The 27,552-nt window shown below is 41.5% G+C and overlaps 2 protein-coding genes across 6 annotated transcripts in view; both read right to left on the bottom strand.

Annotated features, from left to right (window-relative positions):
- The window catches only part of LOC115644175 (zinc finger protein 883-like), a 115,218-nt gene that overhangs the window by 51,672 nt on the left and 35,994 nt on the right, over nt 1–27,552 (bottom strand). The gene's annotated exons all lie outside the window — the stretch shown is intronic.
- Nucleotides 1–27,552, bottom strand: part of LOC115644172 (butyrophilin subfamily 1 member A1-like) — a 41,644-nt gene that overhangs the window by 8,860 nt on the left and 5,232 nt on the right. The window contains exons 4-14 of the mRNA XM_030548287.1: nt 25,505–25,786; nt 25,120–25,220; nt 22,130–22,157; nt 17,416–17,436; nt 16,390–16,410; nt 14,502–14,522; nt 12,566–12,586; nt 10,327–10,347; nt 9,621–9,641; nt 3,555–3,575; nt 2,861–2,881 (exon numbers count right to left, since the gene is read on the bottom strand). Coding sequence (XP_030404147.1) covers nt 2,861–2,881; nt 3,555–3,575; nt 9,621–9,641; nt 10,327–10,347; nt 12,566–12,586; nt 14,502–14,522; nt 16,390–16,410; nt 17,416–17,436; nt 22,130–22,157; nt 25,120–25,220; nt 25,505–25,786 — 579 coding nt within the window. The remainder of the gene's footprint in view (nt 1–2,860; nt 2,882–3,554; nt 3,576–9,620; nt 9,642–10,326; nt 10,348–12,565; nt 12,587–14,501; nt 14,523–16,389; nt 16,411–17,415; nt 17,437–22,129; nt 22,158–25,119; nt 25,221–25,504; nt 25,787–27,552) is intronic.

Here is a 27,552-nt window from a genome sequence, read left to right on the forward strand (position 1 = left end):
AACAGGGCTGTCCACAAAGCCACATGGTCTTGCTCTCTGTCGTCATTTTTCTCTGTATTTCACTGCAGATCTTTTGCAAAACATCCTCCGTAGTCCCAATTTCTGCCTCCTATTGAAATGAAGAGCACCTATAGCCTCACCCCATTAGCCTCTCTCAGAGATTGCTGATGTGATGCTGAAAGTGCTGACGGCTGCCATGAGGGGGTCCTTTTGATCCAAAGAGAATCACAACCCCTGTAAAAGCCAGTGGGTGTGCTCAAACATCCTCTCTGGCCTGGTCAACACTACGCAGTTAAATTGATTTAAACAGCGTTAAATCGATTTAACGCTGTACCCGTCCACACTACAGTGCACTTTAAATCGATTTTAAGGGCTCTTAAAATCGATTTCTGTACTCCTCCCTAACGAGAGGAGTAACACTAAAATCAATATTACTATATCTATTTAGGGTTAGTGTGGACGCAAATCGACATTATTGGCCTCATTCTTTTACAGTAGCTACCCACAGTGCACCACTCCGGAAATTGACGCTAGCCTAGGACCATGGACGCACACTGCAGAATTAATGTGCCCTAGTGTGGACACATAAAATCGACTTTATAATATCGGTATTATAAAACCGGTTTTAGTTAAATTGAAATTATACTGTAGTGTAGACGTACCCTCTGAGGCTGAGCAGGAAGAGCAATTAAGCCCCTTCATGTAGTGAGATAGCTGAAAATAATGGGAGCTACCACCCAAGGCACTGGGCCATGTGGTGTGGCCAGAACAAAGCTAACCCAGGTAGATTAAAATGGATTTTCCTGACTGCAAATTAAGGGCCCAGGAGACTGGTCACATCTGTGCATGTGTGTGTGTGTGTTAGAGGCAGAGCATATTATCCCTCTGGTCTTCCACTTGATGCTGTCTGCAACACTAGGTGAATTTCACCCTCCGTGAAGATACATTTTAAATAATGTTTTCTTTATGATTTGCGGTTACCTACATACTGAATTGATAACAATGATATTTATATGATATGATATTTCATATGACTTTCAAGTTGATGTCATCTATTAATTATTTATAATTAATACTAATAATGGCAGCAAACTAATTCATAGAAGAGGTTCAGTTAAGAGAAAAATTGAGCTAAATATTTTAAAGATGTTTCTCTAAACATAAATATATATAGCAAAAAGAAATACATAAAAGGAAATTTGGAATATTTTCAGTTAATGCAGATTTAAAGAAGTGCTTCATTATATCAATTCCTAGAACCTAGATACTAATTAAACATTTTATTCATGCTGAATAATTTTGTGTCTACACTACAGATAAGTATCAAAAAATAACATTATTTGCAAGGATTTATCGTTCTAAAGTTTTGAATTCCTTATGAGATTAGGACCAGATTTTTAAAGGTATTTGGGGCCTACCTCCCACTGATTTCAATGGGACTTCCATTTCCAAATATCATTAAAAAGCTAGCTCTCAGAGTTCAATTCTGGTTCCTTCTATTTTATGTATTCCCATTCACTTTGCTGGGAGATTTAGGGGTGCAAGGAATGTAATAGCAATTTCTAAAATTATCAACATTATTCTTTTAGTGATATGACGTGTGCATTCCCACACCCATTGAAATCAAAGTCACAGCTCTAATTCATGTTAGTGGTGCAGCATCAGAGCAGAGCAGAGTTAGGATGAGCTCTACCCTGACATCAGGTGGTGAATTATGGCGAGTGTGGAAAAGAATTTCAGGGGCTGATCTTGTTTGCATAGGCACGCCCACCCTGCCTAAGATAGTCCACGGCAGCCTGAAATGGTCACTTTGACAGCTGTGGGATCCTCAATTTCTCTGTTATTGGGGCAGGAGGAATAAAGTGTTGTTACCCTGATTATGCGAATGAGGGACCATGAACTTGTTTTATGACAGAGTATCTCACCGTCAACTAAGTAGCACTTGCTAGACAAGGGACATGGGTTCCAAAAACCAGTGAATAGAGAGAGGTTGGGGGCTGGTATGTGCACCTGATGGTATGGATCCCCTTTAAAGGCCTGGAGCACCAATTGCACCTCATTTTCTCTCCACTGTTGAATAGCAGAGCTAATTTTGATTTGATTAGAAATCAAGCTAGAAGCTGGTGAGCTGAATTCACTTTGGGCCAATGGTACACCAGCACTGGGGCTCCCCTACTAAGAGCTGAAATCACTAACTGCTGTGTTAACTAGTGGGGGAGCCTGCAGATCTATTGCTAAGCAGCTGGCAGAGCAGTTTGCAGGATGGTTGGAGTAGCCCACAGAATGTGAACTCCATGGAGAGGCAGGGCAGTCGGCCTCGGACCACGTAAGGTGCCCGTTAACACCCTGTGTTCCACCCCCATTTCCACCCATGCTGGGGGGGTAAAACTCTGCAGATAAACTTTTGAATTCTGGGGTGGCACTGAGCAGGGACAGAGACTTTTGGGTTGTTGGACTTTGGGGTGATTGGACTTGAGACCCTACGGGGAAAAGGACGCTGCCAAAACTTACTCGGTGGGTCTTTTGCTCATGGTTTGTGTTATAATCCTGCTTGTGGTGTTTCTCCAATGGGATGCCACATTGTTCCCTCCTTTATTAAAAGGATTTTGCTACACTCAGACTCCGTGCTTGCAAGAGGGGAAGCATTGCCTCCTAGAGGTGCCCAGGGGGATGTGGTACGTAAGTGTCCCAGGTCACTGGGTGGGGGCTCGAGCCGGTTATGCATTGTGTTATTGAAACGGAACCCCTGGATACTGAACCCGTCCCTTGTTGCTGCCAACTCAGACGGGCAGAAGGGTTACATGAGGCCACAAATCTGTACAAAAGGTTTCATTCCTGGAGGAAAGAGTATGACACTTACTAATTACTGCATCTTGTTTCTCTAAAAATAAACAGAAATAAAGATAAATTATTATTAGGAGCATTTTTCCTTGGTTATATGGTTGTCTCAGTTTTGTGAAAGTTGCACAGTGATTATACACTTCATGAGTCTTTGAGGGTTTAATGTTTTCAACACCAAGAGAAAAACATTTTCCTTTCTCCATCTCTTATGTGTTATTTCTCACTACTGCCTGTACTAAATTTAAGGCTGAGATTTCATGTCTATTTGAACTCCTATTTTCTACTGTGTAGAACTTTTTCATAATACCTATTGGGGTGAAATTTATCAGACTTAGTCTCACCTCAATTTCTTTTTAACATTAAATGAAATGACAAACAACTGCTCACAAAATGAAATTACCCACAGTCTCCCTAATGATTCAACTCTGACCAAACTATTTACTTGTCAGATGAAGGAAAAAGACATTTGGGGCACACAATGTTCCTGGTCCCCCACTTCCTGGTGCCTCCAATACTGAGAGAATTTGACCCTCAGAGAAGATACATTTTAAATAATATTTTCTTTATGATTTCTCATTAGCTACATACTAAACTATTATCAATACATTATATTTGATATTTCAAGTTGATATCTCTTTAATCATAATCACGAATAATAAAAGAACAAACAACTTAATAAAAAGGATTCTATTTGGAGAAAAAAATGAACTTACCGATTTTACTAAGATGTTTCTCTAAGGAAATAAAATAAAGCAAACAGAAATACATACAAGTTATTGAAAAACATTTTTCAGCTAATGCAGATTTAAAGGAGTGTTTTCATTATATGAATTCCTGGCCTCTAGATAATAAACATTTCATTCCTGTTTTACTAACCATGTGGCTACACTAGAGTCAAGTGTCAAAAAGTAACTAACTATCTTGAAGGATCTACAATTCTGAATGGTTTGAGTTCATAAGAACGACCCTGCTGGGTCAGACCAAAGGTCCATCTAGCCCACTATCCTGTCTGCTGACAGCCGCCAGTGCCAGGTACCTCAGGGAGAATGAACCAAACAAGCAATTGTTGAGTGATCCATGTTTTGAACCCAGTTATAGTTTTTGCCTTCACAACATCCCCTGGCAAGGAGTCCCGCAGGTTGACCATGCATCGTGTGAAGAAGTACGTCCTTCCGTTTGTTTAAAACCTGCTGCCTATTAATGCCATTGGGTGATTCCTAGTTCTTGTGTTATGAGAAGGAATAAGTAACACTTCCTTATTTACTTTCTCCACACCAGCCATGATTTTATAGACCTCTATCATATCCCCTTTCAGTTGTCTCTTTTCCAAGGTGAAAATCCCAGTCTTTTTAATCTTTCCTCATACAGAAAAGCTGTCCCATACCCCTCATCATTTTAGTTGCCTTTCTCTGTATCTTTTACAGTTCCAATGGGCGTCCACGTCTGCACACAGTATTCAAGATGTGGATTTATCATGGATTTATATAGCGACGTTATGATATTTTCTGTCTTATTATCTATCCCTTTCTTAATGATTCCCAACATTCTGCTTGCTATTTTTGACTGTCGCTGCACATTGAGTGGATGTTTGCAGAGAACTATCCACAGTGACTCCAAGTTCTCTTTCTTGAGTGGAAACATCTAATTCAGACCCATCGTTTTGTATGTAGAGTTGGGATTATGTTTTCCAATGTGCATCACTTTGTATTTATCACCACTAAATTCATCTACCATTTTGTGCCCAGCCATCCAGTTTTGTGAGATCCCTTTGTAACTCTTGGCAGTCTACTTTGAACTTCGCTATCTTGAGTAACTTTGTATCATCTGCACATTTTGCCACCTCACTGTTTACACCTTTTTCCAGATCACTTAGGAGTATGTTGAACAGTGCTGGTCCCAGTAGAGACCTATGGTGGACACCACTATTTACCTCTCTCCATTCTGAAAACTGACCATTTATTCCTACCCTTTGTTTCCTCTCTTTTAAGTAGGAATGTCAAGTGATTAAAAATATTAATCATGATTAATCACGTGATTAATCGTGCTGTTAAACAATAATAGAATACCATGTATTAAAATATTTTTGGATGTTTTCTACATTTTCAAATATATTGATTTTTAATTACAACACAGAATACAAAGTGCACAGCGCTCATTTTATATTTATTTTTTATTACAAATCTTTGCATTGTAAAAAACCAAAAAAATAGGATTTTTCAATTCACCTAACACAAGTAGCATAGTGCAGTTTCTTTATCACAAAAGTTGAACTTAAAAATGTAGAATTATGTACAAAAAATAACTGCTTTCAAAAATAAAACAGTGTAAAACTTTACAGCCTAAAAGTCCCCTCAGTCCTACTTCTTGTTCAGCCAATTGCTCTGACAAACAAGTTTGTTTACATTTGCAGGAGCTAATGCTGCCTGCTTCTTGTTTACGTCACCCGAAAGCGAGAACAGGCGTTCGCAGGGCACAGTTGTAGACGGCATTGCATCATATACTTATGTGCCAGATGTACTAAAGATTCCTATGTTCCTTCATGCTTCAACCACCATTCCAGAGGACGTGTGTCCATGCTGATGACGGGTTCTGCTCGAAAACGATCCAAAGCAGAGCGGACCGATGCATGTTCATTTTCATCATGGGAGTCAGATGCCAGCAGAAGGTTGATTCTTTTTTTTTGGTGATTCAGGTTCTGTAGTTTCCGCATCTGAGTGTTGCTCTTTTAAGAATTCTGAAAGCGTGCTCCACACCTCGTCCCTCTCAGATTTTGGACGGCACTTCAGATGCTTAAACCTTGGGTCAAGTGCTGTAGCTATCTTTAGAAATCTCACATTGGGACCTTCTTTGCATTTTGTCAAATCTGCTGTGAAAGTGTTCTTAAAATGAACATGTGCTGGTTGTCATCCAAGACTGCTATAACGTGAAATATATGGCAGAACATGGGGAAAACAGAACAGGAGACACACAATTCTCCCCAAAGGTGTTCAGTGACAAATTCAATTAATGCATTTATTTTTTTAATGAGCGTCATCAGCATGGAAGCGTGTTCTCTGGAATGGCTGAAACATAAAGGGGCATACACAAATGTTTAGCATATTTGGCATTAAATACCTTGCAATGCCATCTACAAACATGTCATGTGACCTCTTGTTTTCACCTTCAGGTGACATTGAAAACAAGAAGCGGTCAGCATTATCTCCCATAAATGTAAATAAACTTGTTTCTCTTAGTGATTGGCTGAACAAGAGGAAGGATTGAGTGGACTTGTAGGATCTAAAGTTGTATGTTGTTTTGGTTTTGAGTGCAATTATGTAACAAAAAAAAATCTACCGTTGTACATTCCACTTTCACCAAAAAGAGATTGCACCCCAGTACTTGTATGAGGTGAATTGAAAAATACTATTTCTTTTCTTTAGCATTTTTACCGGGCAAATATTTGTAATAAAAAATAACAAAGTGAGCACTGTAGACTTTGTATTCTGTGTTGTAATTGAAATCAATATATTAAAAAATGTAGAATAACATCCAAAATATTTAATAAATTACAATTGACATTCTGTTATTGTTTAACAGTGTAATTAAAACTTGTGATTAATTGTGATTTTTTTAATCACGATTAATTATTTTGAGTTAATCGTGTAAATTAACTGCAATTAATTGACAGCCCTACTTTTAACCGGTTACTGATTCGTGCGAGGACCTTCCCCCTTATCTCATGACTGCTTGTTTTGCTTAAGACTCTTTGGTGAGGGAACTTGTCAAAGGCTTTCTGAAAGTCTAAGTACTGGATCAACTTTGTTCACACGCTTGTTGACCCCCTCAAAGAATTCTAATAGATTGGCGAGGCACAATTTCCCTTTACAACAACCATGTACAGTTGATTGACAACAAGTCATGTTAATCTCTGAGTCTGATAATTCTGTTCTGAACTAGAGTTTCAACCAATTTGCCTGGTACTGGAGTTAAGCTTTCCGGACTGTAATTGCTGAGATCACTACTGGAGCCTTTTTAAAAAATTGGTGTCACATTAGCTATCCTCCAGTCATCTGGTACAGAAGCTGATTTAGACGATAGGTTCACATACCACAGTTAGTGGTTCTGTAATTTCACGTTTGAGTTCCTTCAGAACTCCTGGGTGAATCCCATCTGGTCCTGGTGATTTATTACTATTTTGTTTATCAATTTCTTCCAAAAACTCCTTTAATGATACCTTAATCTGGGACAGATACTCAGATTTATCATTTAAACGAATAGCTCAGGTTTGGGAATCTCCCTCACATTCTCCGCAGTGAAGACTAACGCAAAGAATTCATTTAGTCTCTCCGCAATGGCTTTACCTTCTTTGAGTTCTCCTTTAGCACCTCGATCATCCAGTGGCCCCACTGCTTGTTTAACAGCCTTCTTACTTTTGATGTATTTAAATAAAAAATTGTTTGTTTTGAGTCTTTGGCTAGTTGCTCTTCAAATTCTTTTTTGGCCTTCCTAATTAGACTTTCCAGAGTTCATGCTCCTTTCTATTTTTGTCAAGAAGTTTTACCTTCCAGTTTTTAAAGGATGCCTTTCTGACCCTAACCATTTCTTTTAGTTTGTCATTTAGCCAATGGCACTATCTTGGTCCTCTTACTATGTTTTTTAATTTGGGGTACACATTTAATTTGAGGCTGTATTCTGTTGTTTTTTAAAAGTTTCCATTCCACCTGCCGGCATTGCACTTTTGGAACTGTACACTTTAATTTCGGTGTAACGAGCTTTCTCAGTATTGTGTAGTTCCCTTTTCCGAAATTAAATGCTACTCTGGTGCACTTCTTTTGTGTTATATCCCCCAGAGCGAAGTTAAATTTAATAATACAGTATTGTGGTCACTATTATCAAATGGTTCAGCTCTATTCACCTATTGGACAAAAATCCTGTGCTTCACTTAGGACTAAATCAAGAATTGCACCTCCTCTTGTGGAATTAGGGCCAGATTTTTAAAGTTATTTAGCTGCCTAACACCCACTGATTTAAATGGGAGTTAACTGACTAAATATCTTTAAAAATCAAGCCACTGGAGCTCACCTCTGCTTCCTGTGTGACACTGTTATACCAGGTAACAGAGGGGTAGCCGTGTTAGTCTGGATCTGTAAAAGCAGTAAAGAATCCTGTGGCACCTTATAGACTAACAGACGTTCTGGAGCATGAGCATTCATCGGATGCATTGTTATACCAGGTGCCAGCTCTTGCCAAGGCTATAGGTGTCAGATAAGAACTGACAATTTCATAGCAGGAAACAGACCAGCTCACCTGTATGTTCAGCTCATAAGGATGTGTTTCGTGTTTAGACTTCACGAAAATCTTGTGCTATGCTGCAGATATTGCTCTCAATTATCTATATCCCAAGTTATAAAGTGATAGCAAGTATCTGCATCGTAAACCTCTGTGACTAAGGGCTTGTCTTCACTACTGGGGCAGCTGGCGTCTAGTAAAGACCCGCTAAATTGACAGCAGAGCACCCTACAGTCAACTCCAGTACTCCAGCTCCCCCAGAAAAGTATGGGAGAATGTCTCCCATCAACGCAGAACAGTGAAAACACCGTGGTAATTTGACCTAAGCTACGTCGACTCCAGGTATGTTATTCACATGGCTGGAGTAGCGTAACCTAGGTTGACTTACCCCGGTAGTGAAGACAAGCCCATAGCAACTCCGCAAACAGGGATGAAGCCTTGGGTAATGCACATGAAGGACTCTAACATGAAGGTGTCAATTCCTGTGCATTGAAAGCAAATAAGCCACTGTGTGAGATCAAGGATCAAAGACTTTAAGTGCATTCTTCCACCTTCCCAACATGAATATGTGACCTGGGTATGCTGTCCTGTCAGCTTGGATTCTGTTAGATGATTTTTTAAAAATGTTTATAAGGAAAAAACTTCATCTCTTGCCTGTTTGGATTCCAACAGGGCTAGAATTACTGAAGCAGAAACCAGCAATCCTGGACTTACACTGGGTTAGCCCTAAAAGACATTTGGAAACTGGCAGACTACCACACCTCTCTTCCCTTTTGAAATTATGGACTAACTCATTTGTGCCTGCTCTAACCTTTCAATAACCCTCATTTCTTTTTCTTTACTTAATAAATCCTTTGTTAGTTTACTATAGGATTGCCAGCAAGCATTTTCTTTGGTATGAGATCTAAAATACAAATTGATCTGGGGGAGAGACTGGTCTTTTGGGACTGGGTATAATCTGGAGTAAAGCAACCATCTACCACATAGTCTAGTTTGCTGGGGTGGGTACACGGACCAGAGTACCAAGGAGACTGTCTGTGACTTCTGGCTTTGGGCTTATAGTGCCTAAGGGGCTTTCACTTGTTCCTTGGCTGGTGAAATCTAAGAATAGTGCTCTCAGTTTGGGGTTTTGTGCCCTATTTATGGCAGTCTGCTCTGTGTGAGGTGCCCCCGCTCCTAACTCACTCCAGACAGCGTGACGCCTCATATATCACATATTCCCATTAGCTTTGCTCAGAGTTAGGCTGGTGCAAAGAATGGAATTTCTGACCCGCAAATGGTCAGCATTGTTGTTTCCGTGATATGACTTGGGCAGGTGGTGTTTGATCCCACACTCACTGAAGTCATTGGCAAAGCTCTAACCAATATTAATGGTGCAGCATCAGGGTTTTAATCTTTTGCTGGTTAAAAAAATCCCACCCAAAATAGTAAACAATTAAATAAACCGCAGTCTTATGAGGAGACAAATTGTATGACCTTTTCCTTGTTGGAGGAAAGAGTATGACACTTACCGATTTCTATATCAAGTTTCCCTAAACAAAATATACAAAAATTAATATAAATTATTATTAGAAACATCTTATGCATAGATAGATGCAGTCTGAGTTTTGTGAAAGTTGAACAAGAATTACATAACTGATGACTCTTTGACGTTTCATGTTCTCAACACCAAAAGAAAAGCTTTTCTGATCTCCATCTCTTACTTGTTGTTTCTCACTCTTATCAATACTCAATATTAGGTGGAGAGCTCATTTGAATCCCCTGTTTTTTAGTGTGTAGAACTTTTTCATAACACCAGCAGGGGTGAAATTTTTCAGGCGTAGTCTCATCCCAATTTCTTAGTAACATTATATGAAATAACCAACCACTGCTCCCAAAATAAAATTACACACACCCTTTACGATGGTCTGACTTTGCACAAAATATTAACTTGTCAGAGAAGGGAAAGGATACTACTAATTCCCAAAGTCCATTGGGACGGAGGAGGGAATAAAAACACAGCTGGGCAGGGAGTGGGGAGAATACAGTGGGGAGTGGAAATGATTTTGGATCCCCCTATTCCTTCCCCAAGTGCTCAAGTGAGTTAAATTGAGGCAGTTCTGCAGGAGAAATACTCTGTGCCTGGTATAGCTCTTTAATAATAATCATAATCATAAATAATAAAACCGCAAACAACTCAATAAACAGGTTCTATTTGGAGAAAAAAATTGAACTTACGGATTTTTCTAAGATGTTTCTCTAGGAAATAAAACAAAGCAAACAGAAGTACATACAGGTTATTGAAAAATATTTGTCAGCTAAAGCAGACTTAAAGGAGTGTTTTCATTATATGAATTCCTGGCCTCTAGATAATAAACATTTCTTTCATGTTTTACTAACCATGTGGCTACATTAGAATCAAGTGTCAAGAAGTAACTAACTATCTTGAAGGATTTACAATTCTGAATGGTTTGAGTTCATAAGAACATAAGAACGACCCTGCTGGGTCAGACCAAAGGTCCATCTAGCCCAGTATCCTGTCTGCTGACAGCCGCCAGAGCCAGGTACCTCAGGGGGAACGAACCAAACAAGCAATCATCTAGTGATCCATCCCCGTCACGTAGTCCCAGCTTCCGGTGAACACAGGCTACGGATGCCATTCCTGCCCAGCCTGGCTAATAGCCATTGATGGACCTGTCCTCCATGAATTTATCTAGTTCTTTTTAGAACCCTGTTAGTGTCTTGGCCTTCACAACATCCTCTGGCAAAAAGTTCCTGCAGGTTGACAGTGTGTTGTGTGAAGAAATACTTCCTTTTGTTTGTTTTAAACCTGCTGCCTGTTCATTTCACTGGATGACTCCTAGTTCTTGTGTTATGAGAAGGAGGAAGTAACACTTCCTTATTTACTTTTGCCACACAAATCATGATTTTATAGACCTCTCTCATTTCCCCCTTCAGTTGTCTCTTTTCCGAGCTGAAAATCCCAGTCTTTTTAATCTGTGTCATACGGAAGGTGTCCCATACCCCTCATCATTTTAGTTGCCTTTCTCTGTATCGTTTCCAATTCCAATGTATCTTTTTTGAGATGGGGCGACCAGATCTGCACACAGGATTCAAGATGTGGAAGGTACCATGGATTTATATAGAGGCAATAGGATATTTTCTGTTTCATTATCTATCCCTTTCCTAATGATTCTCAATATTCTGTCTGCTATCTTTGACTGTCACTGCACATGGAGTAGATGTTTTCAGAGAACTATCCACAGTGACTCTAACCTCTCTTTCTTGAGTGGAAACAGTTCTATGATACCTCGTATATCACATATTCCCATTAGCTTTGCTCAGAGTTATGCTGGTGCAAAGAATGGAATTTCTGACCTGCAAATGGTCAGCATTGTTGTTTCCGTGATATGACTTGGGAAGGTGGTGTTTGATCCCACACTCAGGCCATGTCTACATCTAAAATTTTGCAGCGCTGGTTGTTACAGCTGTATTAGTACAGCTGTATAGGGCCAGCGCTGCAGAGTGGCCACACTTACAGCAACCAGCGCTGCAAGTGGTGTTAGATGTGGCCACACTGCAGCGCTGTTGGGCGGCTTCAAGGGGGGTTCCGGGACGAGAGAGCAAACCGGGAACGCCGCGGTTTGCTCTCTCGGTCCCGGAGCCAGCCAGCAAACCGCAGGGAAGGAGACCTGCTTGCTCGGGGTTCCGGGACCGAGAGAGCAAACCGGGAACGCCGCGGTTTGCTCTCTCGGTCCCGGAGCCACCCAGCAAACCGCAGGGAAGGAGACCTGCTTGCTCGGGGTTCCGGGACCGAGAGAGCAAACCGGGAACGCCGCGGTTTGCTCTCTCGGTCCCGGAGCCACCCAGCAAACCGCAGGGAAGGAGACCTGCTTGCTCGGGGTTCCGGGACCGAGAGAGCAAACCGCGGCGAAGCTGGTCTCCTTTCCCGGTTTGCTCTCTCGGTCCCGGAACCCCGAGCAAGCAGGTCTCCTTCCCTGCGGTTTGCTGGGTGGCTCCGGGACCGAGAGAGCAAACCGGGAAAGGAAACCAGCTTGATTACCAGAGGCTTCCTCCTTCCACGGAGGTCAAGAAAAGCGCTGGTAACTGTCTACATTGGATTACCAGCGCTGGATCACCAGCGCTGGATCCTCTACACCCGAGACAAAACGGGAGTACGGCCAGCGCTGCAAACAGGGAGTTGCAGCGCTGGTGGTGCCCTGCAGATGTGTACACCTTCAAAGTTGCAGCGCTGTAACTCCCTCACCAGCGCTGCAACTTTCTGATGTAGACAAGCCCTCACTGAAGTCATTGGCAAAGCTCTAACCAATATTAATGGTGCAGCATCAGGGTTTTAATCCTTTGCTGGTTAAAAAAATCCCACCCAAAAAAGTAAGCAATTAAATAAACCACAGTCTTATGAGGAGACAAATTTGTACAACCTTTTCCTTGTCGGAGGAAAGAGTATGACACTTACCAATTGCTTTATCGTGTTCCCCTAAAAAAAAGAAAAGAAAATTAATGTAGATTATTATTAGGAGTATTTTTTACTAGGAGAGCCAGCTGTTTGACTTTTCTGAGAGTGGCACAGGAACTGTTTATCTGATGGCTCTTTGAAGGGTTTCATGTTCTCAACATCAAGAGAAAAAGGTTTTCCTTTCTCCATCTCTTACCTGTTGTTTCTCACTATTGACAGGACTCACGTTAAGACAGAGAGCTCATTTCTTTGGAAACCCCTGTTTTTTAGTGTGTAGACGTTTTTCATATTATCTACTGGTCATAAAATTTCTGAGGCTTAATCTCCTCTCGATTTCTTTACAACATTAAATGCAATGACAAACTGCTCCTAAAATAAAGTCACACACAATCTTTATGATGATTCAATTATGTACAAAAAATTAACTTGTCAGAGGAAGGAAAAGGACACTTCTAACTCCCCAAATCCATTGGTATGGAGGAGGGAATAAGTGAACAGTGGGTGGGGAGGGGGCAGAAAAAAGTGAGGACTGGATAAGATTTTCATAGATTATTATTAGGGTTGGAAGGGACCTCAGAAGGTCATCTTGCCCAACCCCCTGCTTGGTGCAGGACCAATTGCTAACTAAAACCCCAAATGGCCCCCTCAAGGATTGAATTCACAAGGCTGGGTTTAGCAGGCCAATGTTCAAACCACTGAACGATCGCTCCCCCCAACCTGCCCCCTAAGTGCTCCAATGAGTGAGTTGAACTGAAGCAGTTCTGCGGGAGAAATATTCCATGTCTGGTCCAGGGTGATGCAGATCACTACCCACTGGAGCAGAGGGGAACCTTGTGGGTAACATTTCTTTCCCTGTGCAGCTGATGACGTGAAATTTGTCAGGTTTACTCTAATCCCAATGTATTTTTTAAATTAAGTGAAATCACAGCTCCCAGATGAAATTACACACAGTCTCTGTGATGATTCAACTTCAACCAAACTATTTACTGGTCAGATGAGGGAAAAGGACATTTGGGGGTGCACAATGTTCCTGGTCCCCCACTTCATGGTGCCTCCAGCACTGAGTGAATTTCACCCTCAGAGAAGATACATTATAAATAATGTTTTCTTTATGGTTTCCCATTACCTACATACTGAATTGTTATCAATTCATTATCTCTGATATTTCATATGACTTTCAAGTTGATGTCTGTTTTATTATTATTATTATTAATTAATAAGATGATTACATAAGAATGGCCACACTGAGTCAGACCAAAGGTCCATCTAGCCCAGCATCCTGTCTTCCAACAGTGGCCAATGCCAGGTGCCCCAGAGGGAATGAACAGAACAGGTCATCAAATGATCCATCCCCTCTTGCCTATTCCCAGCTTCTGGCAAACAGGCTAAGAACTAGCAGCAAAGTACTTCACAGGAGATGTTCAATTAAGAGAAAAATTGAACTAAATATTTTAAAAGATATTCCCCTAAACATACATAAATAAAGCAAACAGAATATATAAAATTGAATATGGAATATTTTCAGTTAATACAGACTGAAAGGAGTGTTTTCATAACAATTCCTAGAACCTGGAAAACATTTCATTCATGTTTTACTAATTTTGTGTCTACATTAGAGATAAATATCTGAATGTAACAATTATTCTTAAGGACTTATAGTTCTAAAGGTTTGAATTGCTTATGGAATTAGGGACAGATTTTTAAAGGTATTTAGTTGCGCAACTCCCACTGATTTGAATGGAAGTTCAGTGTCCAAATAGCTTAAAATACTAGCCCTTAGCATTAACCAATGCTAATGGTGCAGCATCAGGATTTTAATCTTTTGCTGGTTAAAAAAATCTCACCCAAAATGTAAATAACTAAATAAGTCAGAATCTTATCAGGAGACAAATTTGTACAACCTCTTCCTTGATGGAGGAAAGAGTATGACACTTACCGATTTCAGTGTCCCGTTTCCCTAAACAAACAAACAGAAATAAATGTAAATCATTATTAGAAGCATCTGAGTTTTGTGAAAGTTGAACAAGAATTACATAACTGATGACTCTTTGATGTTTCATGTTGTCAACACCAAAAGAAAAGCTTTTCTGGTCTCCATCTCTTACCTGTTGTTTCTCACTCTTATCAATACTCAATATTAGGTGGAGAGCTCATTTCTTTTGAATCTCCTGTTTTTTAGAGTGTAGAACTTTTTCATAACACCAGCAGGGGTGAAATTTATCAGGCGTAGTCTCATCCCAATTTCTTAGTAATATTATATGAAATAACCAACAACTGCTCCCAAAATAAAATTACACACAACCTTTACGATGGTCTGACTTTGCACAAAATATTAACTTGTCAGAGAAGGGAAAGGACACTTCTAATTCCCAAAGTCCATTGGGACGGAGGAGGGAATAAAAGCACAGGTGGGCAGGGAGTGGGGAGAATACAGTGGGGAGTGGAAATGATTTTGGATCCCCCATTCCTTCCTCAAGTGCTCAAGTGAGTTGAATTGAGGCAGTTCTACAGGAGAAATACTCTGTACCTGGTCAGGGCTGGCTCTACCATTTTTGCTGCCCCAAGCAAAACAAAGAAAAGGAAAAAAAAGGTCACTAGGACTGTGCCACCCCAAGAATGGACAGAATGCCACTCCTTAGCATGTGCTGTCCCAGGCATGTGCTTCCTCCATTGCGTGCTTGGAGCCTGTTCTGCAGGAGAAATATTCCGTGCCTGGTCAAGGGTAATGCAGATCACTACCCACGGGAGCAGAGGGGAACCTTGGCAACATTTCTTTCCCTGTGCAGCTGGTGATGTGAAATTTGTCAGGTTTAGTCTAATCCCAATGTATTTTTTAAATTAAGTGAAATCATTGCTCCCAAATGAAATTACCCACAGTCTCTGTGATGATTCAACTTTGACCAAACTATTTACTTGTCAGATGAGGGAAAAGGACACTTGGGGGTGCACAATGTTCCTGGTCCCTCACTTCACGGTGCCTCCAGCACTGAGTGAATTTCACCTTCAGAGAAAATACATTATAAATAATGTTTTCTTTATGGTTTCCCATTACCTACATACTGAATTGTTATCAATTCATTATCTCTGATATTTCATATGACTTTCCAGTTGATGTCTGTTTACTAATTATTATTTATTGTTATCATTTATTAATATGAATAATAGCAGCATACTACTTCAAAGAATAGGTTCAATTAGGAGAAAAATTGAACTAAATATTTTAAAGATATTTTCCCAATGTAAGTAAATAAAGCAAATGGAACTATATAAAAGGTCACATGGAATATTTACATAAGTGCAGATTGAAAGGATTGTTTTTACGTTATCCGTTCCTAGAATATAGATAATAATGAAATATTCATCTTTTACTAATTTTGTGTCTCCACTAGAGACAAGTATCAAAAATAAACTGGTTATTTTCAAGAAGTTGCACTTCTGAAAGTTTTGAATTGCTTGTGAAATTAGGACCAGATTTCTGTAGGTATTTAAATTCAGTGGAATTTAGGTGGCCAACAGCTATTAAAATTCTAGCCGTTAGAGCCAAATCCTGTTTCCTATTATATTACATATTCCCATTTGCTTTTCTGGGAAATTTAGATGCACACGGGGTATAATATCGGCCCTAAAATTACCAGAATTTTTCTTCTAGTGATGCGACTTGTGCATTTCGTGTTTGATCCCACACTCACTGAAATGAAAGGCACAGCTCTAACTGATGTTAGTGTGCAGGATTAACGAATTAATTTTTAAGGGTTAAGAAGAAAACATGAGGAGACATATTAGTACAAAAGTTTTACTTTTGGATGAGAGAGTATGACACTTACTAATTTCTCTATCACATTCACCTAAAAAATAAACAGAAATAAATAACAATTATTCTTAGGATAATTTTCCCCTTGGTTATCCAGTTCTCTGAGTTTTGTGAAAGTTGAACATTGATTCTAAAATTCATGAGTCTTTGAGGGGTTTCTTGTTAACACCAAGAGAAAAAGGGTTTCTTTTTTTCTTCTCTTGTATGTTATTTCTTACTACTCTCAGCACTAAATTTAAGGCTGAAATCTCATGTCTTGTCAAATCTCTATTTTCTACTGTGCATAACTTTATCATATCACCTATTGGGGTGAAATTTTTCAGGCTTAGTCTCATCCCAATTTCTTTTTAACATTAAATGAAATGACAAACAACTGCTCCACAACTATAATTAAACACAATCTGTACGATGATCCAACTTCTATGAAACGATTTGCTTGTCTGATGAGGGAAAAGGACAGTTGTGGACACAGAGTCCTCCTGGTCTCCCACTTCAAGGTGCCTCTAGCATAGGGGTAGACAACCTACGGCACAGGTGCCGAAGGTGGCATGCAAGCTGATTTTCAGTGGCACTCACACTGCCCAAGTCCTGGCCACCAGTCTGGGGGCCTCTGCATTTTAATTTAATTTTAAATGAAGTTTCTTAAACATTTTAAAAACCTTATTTACTTTACACACAACGATAGTTTAGTTCTATATTATAGATTTATAGAAAAAGACCTTCTAAAAATGTTAAACTGTATTACTGGGCATGTAAAACCTTAAATCAGAGTGAATAAAAGAAGACTCGGCACAGCACTTCTGAAAGGTTGCCGACCCCTGGTCTAGCATGTGTGAATTTCACCCACTGTGAAGATACATTTTAAATAATGTTTTCCCATTAGCTTCATACTAATTTTTTATCCATACATTATCACTGACATTTCATGTGATTTTAAAGTTATCTCTTTCAAAATAAAATAATAATAATAATAATAAATAACAAAACAGCATCCAATTTCATAGAAAAGGTTTTATTTGGAGAAAAAGAGAAAACTTACTCATGGCATGAAGATGATTCCCTGAATAAATAAAATAAATCAAACAAAAATAAATACAAAATATTGAAGAATATTTTCAGTTAATGCAGACTTCAAGGAGTATTGCCATTATATGAATTCCTGGCCCCTAGATAATAAACATTTCATTCATGTTTTACTAATCCTGTGGCTACGCTAGAGATAAGTGTCAAAAAGTAACCGACTAATCTCAAGGATTCACATTTCTGAAAGTTTTGAATTCCTTCTGGAATTAGGGCCAGATTTTTAAAGTTATTTAGCTGCCTAACACCCACTGTTTTAAATGGGAGTTAACTGACTAAATATCTTTAAAAATCAAGCCACTGGAGCTCACCTCTGCTTCTTGTGTGACACTGTTATACCAAGTAACAGAGGAGTAGCCGTGTTAGTCTGGATCTGTAAAAGCAGTAAAGAAACCTGTGGCACCTTATAGACTAACAGACGTTTTGGAGCATGTTATACCAGGTGCCAGCTCTTGCCGAGGCTATAGGTGTCAGATAAGAACTGACAATTTCAAAGCAGGAAACAGACCAGCTCACCTGTATGTTCAGCTCATAAAGATGTGTTTCATGTTCAGACTTCATGAAAATCTTGTGCTATGCTGCATATACTGCTCTAAATTATCTATATCCCATGTTACAAAGTGATAGCAAGTATCTGCATCGTAAACCTCTGTGACTAAGGGCTTGTCTTCACCACTGGGGAAACTGGTGTCTAGTAAAGACCTGCTAAATTGACAGCAGAGCACCCTACAGTCAACTCCAGTACTCCAGCTCCCCCAGAAGAGTATGGGAGAATGTCTCCCATCAATGCAGAACAGTGAAAACACCGCGGTAATTTGCTAAGCTACGTCGACTCCAGGTATGTTATTCACATGGCTGGAGTAGCGTAACCTAGGTTGACTTGCCCCGGTAGCGAAGACAAGCCCATAGCAACTCCTCAAACAGGGATGAAGCCTTGGGTAATGCACATGAAGGACTCTAACATGAAGGAGTCAATTCCTGTGCATTGAAAGCAAATAAGCCACTGTGCGAGATCGAGGATCAAAGACTTTAAGTGCATTCTTCCACCTTCCCAACATGAACATTGCATTGTATGTAAGAGAGCAGAATGACTGCTCAGAGCTTCGGTATAAAACTGCAGAAGAACCTGAGAGTCTCTGGATTAAGTTTAGAAGTGTGAGCAACAAGGGTGATGTCGTGGTGGGAGTCTGCTACTGACCACCAGACCAGGGGGATGAGATGAGGCTTTCTTTCGGCAACTAGCAGAAGTTACTAGATCGCAGGCCCTGGTTCTCATGGGAGACTTTAATCACCCTGATATCTGCTGGGAGAGCAATACAGCGGTGCACACACAATCCAGGAAGTTTTTGGAAAGTGTAGGGGACAATTTCCTGGGGCAAGTGCTGGAGGAACCAACTAGGGGCAGAGCAATTCTTGACCTGCTGCTCACAAACAGAGAAGAGTTAGTAGGGGAAGCAAAAAGTGGATGGGAACCTGGGAGGCAGTGACCATGAGATGGTCGAGTTCAGGATCCTGACATAAGGAAGAAAGGAGAGCAGCAGAATACAGACCCTGGACTTCAGAAAAGCAGACTTTGACTCCCTCAGGGAGCTGATGGGCAAGGTCCCCTGGGAGAATAATATGTGGGGGGGGAGGGGGGGCGGAAAAGAGTCCAGGAGAGCTGGCTGTATTTTAAAGAATCCTTATTGAGGTTACAGGAACAAACCATCCCGATGTGTAGGAAGAATAGTAAATATGGCAGGCGACCAGCTTGGCTTAACAGTGAAATCCTTGCTGATCTTAAACGCAAAAAAGAAGCTTCCAAGAAGTGGAAGATTGGACAAATGACCAGGGAGCAGTATAAAAATATTGCTCAGGCATGCAGGAGTGAAATCAGGAAGGCCAAATCACACTTGGAGTTGCAGCTAGCAAGAGATGTTAAGAGGAACAAGAAGGGTTTCTTCAGGTATGTTAGCAACAAGAAGAAAGTCAAGGAAAGTGTGGGCCCCTTACTGAATGAGGGAGGCAACCTAGAGACAGAGGATGTGGAAAAAGCTAATGTACTCAATGCTTTTTTTGCCTCTGTCTTCACAAACAAGGTCAGCTCCCAGACTGCTGCACTGGGCAGCACAGTATGGGGAGGACGTGACCAGCCCTCTGTGGAGAAAGAAGTGGTTTGGGACTATTTAGAAAAACTGGATGAGCACAAGTCCACGGGGCCGGATGCGCTGCATCCGAGGGTGCTAAAGGAGTTGGCGGATGTGATTGCAGAGCCATTGGCCATTATCTTTGAAAACTCATGGCGATCGTGGGAGGTCCTGGATGACTGGAAAAAGGCTACTGTAGTGCCCATCTTTAAAAAAGGGAAGGAGGAGGATCCGGGGAACTACAGGCCAGTCAGCCTCACCTCAGTCCCTGGAAAAATCATGGAGCAGGTCCTCAAGGAATCAATTCTGAAGCACTTAGAGGAGAGGAAAATGATCAAGAACAGTCAGCATGGATTCACCAAGGGCAAGTCATGCCTGACTAACCAATTGCCTTCTATGAGGAGATAACTGGGTCTGTGGATGAGGGAAAAGCAGTGGCTGTGTTATTCCTTGACTTTAGCAAAGCTTTTGATACAGTCTCCCACAATATTCTTGCCAGCAAGTTAAAGAAGTATGGGCTGGACGAATGGACTATAAGGTGGATAGAAAGCTGGCTAAATCATCGGGCTCAACGGGTAGTGATCAACGGCTCCATGTCTAGTTGGCAGCCCGTTTCAAGTGGAGTGCCCCAAGGGTCGGTCCTGGGGCCGGTTTTGTTCAATATCTTCATTAATGATCTGGAGGATGGTGTGGATTGCACCCTCAGCAAGTTTGCAGATGACACTAAACTGGGAGGAGTGGTAGAATATGCTGGAGAGTAGGGATAGGATACAGAGGGACCTAGACAAATTAGAGGATTGGACCAAAAGAAACCTGATGAGGTTCAACAAGGACAAGTGCAGAATCCTGCACTTAGGACGGAAGAATCCCATTCACTGTTTCAGACTAGGGACCGACTGGCTAGGCAGCAGTTCTGCAGAAAAGGACCTAGGGGTTACAGTAGACAAGAAGCTGGCTATGAGTCAACAGTGCGCCCTTGTTGCCAAGAAGGCTAACGGCATTTTGGGCTGTATAAGTAGGGGCATTGCCAGCAGATCGAGGGATGTGATCATTCCCCTTTATTCGACATTGGTGAGGCCTCATCTGGAGTACTGTGTCCAGTTTTGGGCCCCACACTACAAGAAGGATGTGGAAAAATTGGGAAGAGTCCAGCGGAGGGCAACAAAAATGATTAGGGGGCTGGAGCACATGACTTATGAGGAGAGGCTGAGGGAACTGGGCTTGTATAGTCTGCAGAAGAGAAGACTGAGGGGGGATCTGATAGCTGCTTTCAACTACCGGAAAGGGGGTTCCAAAGAGGATGGATCTAGACTGTTCTCAGTGGTGGCAGATGACAGAACAAGGAGCAATGGTCTCAAGTTGCAGTGGGGGAGGTTTAGGTTGGATATTAGGAAAAACTTTTTCACTAGGAAGGTGGTGAAGCACTGGAATGGGTTCCCTAGGGAGGTGGTGGAATCTCCTTCCTTAGAGGTTTTTAAGGTCAGGCTTGACAAAGTCCTGGCTGGGATGATTTAGTTGGGGTTGGTCCTGCTTTGAGCAGGGGGTTGGACTAGATACCTCCTGAGATCCCTTCCACCTCTGATATTCTATGAGTCTACGAACATGTGACCTGTGTATGCTGTCCTGTCAGCTTGGATTCTGTTAGATGATTTTTAAAAAATGCTTATAAGGAAAAATCTTCATCTCTTGCCTGTTTGGATTCCAACAGGGCTAGAATTACTGAACCAGAAACCAGCAATCCTGGATTTACACTGGGTTAGCCCTAAAAGACATTTGGAAACTGGCAGATTACTACACCTCTCTTCCCTTTTGAAATTATGGACTAACTCATTTGTGCCTGCTCTAACCTTTCAATAACCCTCATTTCTTTTTCTTTACTTAATAAATCCTTTGTTAGTTTACTATAGGATTGCCAGCAAGCATTTTCTTTGGTATGAGATCTAAAATGCAAATTGATCTGGGGGAGAGACTGGTCTTTTGGGACTGGGTATAATCTGGAGTAAAGCAACCATCTATCACATAGTCTAGTTTGCTGGGGTGGGTACATGGACCAGAGTACCAAGGAGACTGTCTTTGACTTCTGGCTTTGGGCTCATAGTGCCTAAGGGGCTTTCACTTGTTCCTTGGCTGGTGAAATCTAAGAATAGTGCTCTCAGTTTGGGGTTTTGTGCCCTATTTATGGCAGTCTGCTCTGTGTGAGGTGCCCACGCTCCTAACTCACTCCAGACAGCGTGACGCCTCATATATCACATATTCCATTAGCTTTGCTCAGAGTTAGGCTGGTGCAAAGAATGGAATTTCTGACCCGCAAATGGTCAGCATTGTTGTTTCCGTGATATGACTTGGGCAGGTGCTGTTTGATCCCACACTCACTGAAGTCATTGGCAAAGCTCTAACCAATATTAATGGTGCAGCATCAGGGTTTTAATCCTTTGCTGGTTAAAAAAATCCCACCCAAAAAAGTAAGCAATTAAATAAACCACAGTCTTATGAGGAGACAAATTTGTACAACCTTTTCCTTGTCGGAGGAAAGAGTATGACACTTACCAATTGCTTTATCGTGTTCCCCTAAAAAAAAAAAGAAAATTAATATACATTATTATTAGGAGTATTTTTTACTAGGAGAGTCAGCTGTTTGACTTTTCTGAAAGTGGCACAGGAACTGTTTATCGGATGGCTCTTTGAAGGGTTTCATGTTCTCAACATCAAGAGAAAAAGATTTTCCTTTCTCCATCTTTTGAAACCCCTGTTTTTTAGTGTGTATACATTTTTCATATTATCTACTGGTCATAAAATTTCTGAGGCTTAATCTCCTCTTGATTTCTTTACAACATTAAATGCAATGACAAACTGCTCCTAAAATAAAATCACACACAATCTTTATGATGATTCAATTCTGTACAAAAAATTAACTTGTCAGAGGAAGGAAAAGGACACTTCTAACTCCTCCATACCAATAGATTTGGGGAGGGAATAAGTGAACAGTGGGTGGGGAGGAGGCAGAAAAGCGTGAAGACTGGATACGATTTTGTTTCCCCCCAACCTGTCCCCTAAGTGTTCCAGTGAGTGAGTTGAATTGAGGCAGTTCTGCGGGAGAAATACTCCGTGCCTGGTCAAGGGTGATGCAGATCACTGCCCACTGGAGCAGAGGGGAACCTTCATAACATTTCCCTGTGCATCTGGTGACGTGAAATTTGTCAGGTTTAGTCTAATCCAGGGGGCTCAAACTCAGATGACCACGAGGGCCACACAAGGACTAGTACATTGTCTGAGGGCTGCATCACTGACACCTCAGCCCCGTCCCCATTCCTCCCCTTCCATGAAGCCCCACTGCTTCCCCACCTCTTCCCTCCTCTTCTCTGCCCCCATTCCAACCCCTTCCCCAAAATTCCCACCCCAGCTCCGCCCTCTCCCTGCCCCCAGTGGGTGCAGGAGGGGTGTGGTGTGCGCTGGGGGCTCATGGCAGGGAGTTGGGATGTGGGGTGCAGGAGGGGTGAGGGGTGCTGCAGGGCATTGTGGTGAAGGAGGGGTGCGGGGAGTGGAAGGGGGCTCAGGGCAGGGAGTTGGGGTGCAGGAGGGGTACGGGGTGTGGCAGGGGGTTCAGGGCAAGGGGTCAGGGCGAAGGGTGCAGCAGGGGGTATGGCTTCAGGAGAGGTTGGGGGGTGGTTCTGGCCCGGTGCGCACTGGGGGCAGGGCAGGCTCCCCTGCACTGCTCTGGGAAGCGGCTGGAACCTGGGGGAGACGGGGCACTGGGGTCTGTGTGTTGCTCTGGGGGTCTAAAACACGCGGGCGGCCAATGGGAGTTGCTGGGGGAGGTGCCTGAAGCAAGTGCAACACACAGACCCCAGTTCCCTGCCTCCCCCAGATTCTGGCTGCTTCCCAGAGCGGTGCGGGGACAGGGCAGGCAAGCAGGGAGGGAGGGAGGGAGCCTACCCTGCCCCCAGTGCGCTGTAGGTAAACACTGGGGAGGGCGGGGGGACCATGGGGAGCTCGTGGGCTGCAGAAAATAACCCCGCGGGCCGCGTGTTTTAGACCCCTGGCTTAATCCCAATGTATTTTAAAAAATCAAATTAAATCACTGCTCCCGAATGAAATTACCCACAGTCTCTGTGATGATTCAACTTTGACCAAACTATTTACTTGTCAGATGAGGGAAAAGGACATTTGGGGGTGCACAATGTTTCTGGTCCCCCACTTCATGGTGCCTCCAGCACTGAGTGAATTTCACCCTCAGAGAAGATACATTATAAATAATGTTTTCTTTATGGTTTCCCATTACCTACATACTGAATTGTTATCAATTCATTATCTCTGATATTTCATATGACTTTCAAGTTGATGTCTGTTTATTATTATTATTATTAATTAATAATAAGACGATTACATAAGAAAGGCCACACTGAGTCAGACCAAAGGTCCATCTAGCCCAGCATCCTGTCTTCCAACAGTGGCCAATGCCAGGTGCCCCAGAGGGAATGAACAGAACAGGTCATCAAATGATCCATCCCCTCTTGCCTATTCCCAGCTTCTGGCAAACAGGCTAAGAACTAGCAGCAAAGTACTTCACAGGAGATGTTCAATTAAGAGAAAAATTGAACTAAATATTTTAAAAGATATTCCCCTAAACATACATAAATAAAGCAAACAGAATATATAAAATTGAATTTGGAATATTTTTAGTTAATGCAGACTGAAAGGAGTGTTTTCATATCAATTCCTAGAACCTGGAAAACATTTCATTCACGTTTTACTAATTTTGTGTCTACACTAGAGATAAATATTCAAAAGATTAAATAATTAAACTTGAGGAGACAAGGTTGTACAAAAGATTTACTTGTTGGAGGAAAGAATATGAGACTTACCAATTTCTCTATCCCGTTCTAAAATAAACAGAAATAAATATAAATTATTAAGATTTTTTTCTCTTTATTATGCAATTGTCTGAGTTTTGTGAAAGTCACACAGTGATTATATAATTCATGATCTTTTGATAGGTTTAATGTTCTCAACACCAGGAGAAAAAGGTTTTCCTTTCTCCACTTCCTTTTCTCATATTGCCAGCACTCAAGTTTAGGATGAGAGCTGATGTCTATTAATCCCCTACTTTCTACTATGTATAACTTTTTCATATAACCTTTGGGGTGAAATTTATCAGGTTTCATCTCATCACAATTCCTTTTTAACATTAAATGAAATGACAAACAACTGCTCTCAAAATAAAATTACACACACTCTTTATAATGACCTCACTTTCAACCAAATATTTACTTGTCAGATGAGGAAAAGGAAATTCTGGGGGGAGACGCTCTCTGTGCCCGGTAATGGGCTGATGCAAATCACTACACCCTGGAGCAAAGAGACACTTCAATAATATTTCCTTCTCTGTGCCACTGATGGGGCGGGGAGTAGGGCAGTGCAGCTATCTGTTTCCCCTGCTTGGCCCAGTCAAACATTTCATTCTGGTTCTTTTTTCGTTTATTAGAAGAACATTTCTTGTTAATTTCACTATATTTTCTCCTATAACATTTACCTTATTAAATTTTCAATAAATAAACAGTGAGGCCACTGACACCAAACAAACCCACCAGGATCACACACAGAGCCACCATCCAGGGATTCAGTCTTGGGAAAAAGTGATCTGAAAAACAAAACCCCAGGATTTGCATTAGTTTGGAAGCAGGGACAAAGTCAAATATTTTCTTTTGTATTGCACACAAATAAATAAAATCTCCTTGTCAAGACTTCTGTGTCATAACAGTGAAAACATCACGTCATCTACACTAAAGACCAGAAACTGATTTTAAAAATGACTCCAACCAACACAGCTGTAACAATTATTTATCTGTGAATGAACAGGCCTGATTTGATTCATTGGTATTCAGAGATTCTTAGAGTTCAATGGCAAACTGGCTGATAACTGACCTGCTATATAAATTGTTGATTCCTTTTCTTGATTGAGAAAGGTGTTTCTGATCCAACAGGACAAGTTTTGGTTCAAATGTTCTTTTATAACAATGGCATTTGCTGTTTCAAACAGGCCATTATCCCCCAGGGATTTTGCTTCAGAGAGCGATGATAATTCTTGCCCATTGAGATCTCTCCACAGTACCTCTGGCTCTGGATACCACCCAGTTGATTGACAAAGCACCCGGATCCCTCCATCCTGATAACTATCCACAGAGATAAGAGGATTGGAGCCCAAACCTAGAAGAAAATTACATAAGTGTGTGTTAATTCCACGAGTTAGCTTAAAAGCTAAAAGGATGAGAGATAGGTTGTGGATCCCTTACTCTCACTAGAGATCACTTATTCATGCAAAAGGGATAAATGAATACTGGAATCTGTGAATTCCCACTACTCACGTACACAGGAGAACATGTAAACAAATATTTAAAATAATTTCGCTGAGTCAGTAAGACATATTGCCCTCTCAGCCCAAGAGCAATGGAATGTTGAACACATTGGGAAATTTGGCCATTTCATTTAAATATCTAAATGGGATACGATTTTTTCAAAAATCCGTTTTTAGTGCATTGGATAGACATTTTGTTGGTCTGCTTTTTAAATTAATAAATCTAACTTGCTCCATGGTTACAGTGTCAAAACAGCAGGGGACAAATGCTCAGCCTTATCTACGAGTGGTAAATACAAAACTTCTACCCCCGCCCCCATTATATGGCCTCAGCCAATCAGAAGGCTGCAGGTGATTTTGACTGTACCACTAAATAACAATCAGTAGTGGTCACATCAGAAGGCCACATAAACCTAGCAGTCCCACCTTAGCCACACATCCTCAAGATGACGGCAGAGAAATTGGCAGGCCATGAGCTTGTCTACACTTGAAATGCTACAGCAGCGCAGCTTCTCTGCTGTAGCACTTCAGTGTAGACGCTACCTATGCCAAAGGGAGGACTTCTCCCGGCATCATAGGTAACACACCTCCCCGAGAGTCAGTAACTAGTTCACAGAAGATTTCTTCTGTTGACCCAGTTCTGTCTGCATGGAGACTTAGGCTATGTCTATACTTGCAAAGTTTTTTCGCTGACACTTTTGTCAGTGACAGAGAAGCTCTAAAAGAAAAACACTGGTTTGTGTTCACATTGTTTTCCACAGGCATCAGAGCATGTTTACATATGCAGCACTTGCATCACACTGAGAGGAGTGCATTTTGGTACCTATCCCACCATGCACTGCTCCAGCACACAAAGCACATCATTATTGTGGCAGGGATGGGTGTGTGTGTGTGTGTGTGTGTGACAGCCCCTGGAAGCCACCAGTCCTGAGGCAGGAGGACAGAAGACCCTGACCTCAGCCCCTACCTCCTTCCCTGACTCTGCACAGCACATTCTGTCTGCCTGCCTCTGTTCGCGTTGTGGGAGGCAGCAGGAGCATTCCACAATAATAATTTGGTTTGTGTCCTGGTGCAGTGACAGCACCGGCTGTTAGAACAGAACTAAAAGAGAGGGGCGCAGACCTTCAAGCTTCAAAGAGCTGCCACTCCCACTCTGCATTTTGGGACAGCTCTGGAGGGCAATTAGATCAGTAAAAGGAATCAAGAGTTTTCACTGGTACACCAGCCAAAAGCATCAGCACAAAAAGCAAAAAGACTCTTGTTAGGGTGGTTCTATTTTTGCACTGAATCTCAGCAGTTTAGGGTGGATTTCCAGTGAAGACGCTAACGTGGTTTTTGCACAAAAACCTGACTTTTTGCACTAAAACTGTCAAGTGCAGACATTAGTTTTAGGTCAGCTTAATTATGTTCCTCGGGGGGGGCAGGAGGGAGGATATATTCTTCACACCCCTGAGTGATATAGTTAAACTGACCTAATTGTCTAGTGTAAACCAGACCTGTATTTGTCTAGAAGTCCTTTCCCTCCTAACTAAGGGCCCCGTTTGGAGTCAATCAAGAATTTCTTTTGGGCAAGGAAATCTCTTGCCCATTCTGCAAATGTCTTTAACAAAATGTTGGG

The sequence above is a fragment of the Gopherus evgoodei genome, unplaced genomic scaffold (assembly GCF_007399415.2).
Source record: "Gopherus evgoodei ecotype Sinaloan lineage unplaced genomic scaffold, rGopEvg1_v1.p scaffold_94_arrow_ctg1, whole genome shotgun sequence".
NCBI classification, from domain to species: Eukaryota; Metazoa; Chordata; order Testudines; family Testudinidae; genus Gopherus; species Gopherus evgoodei.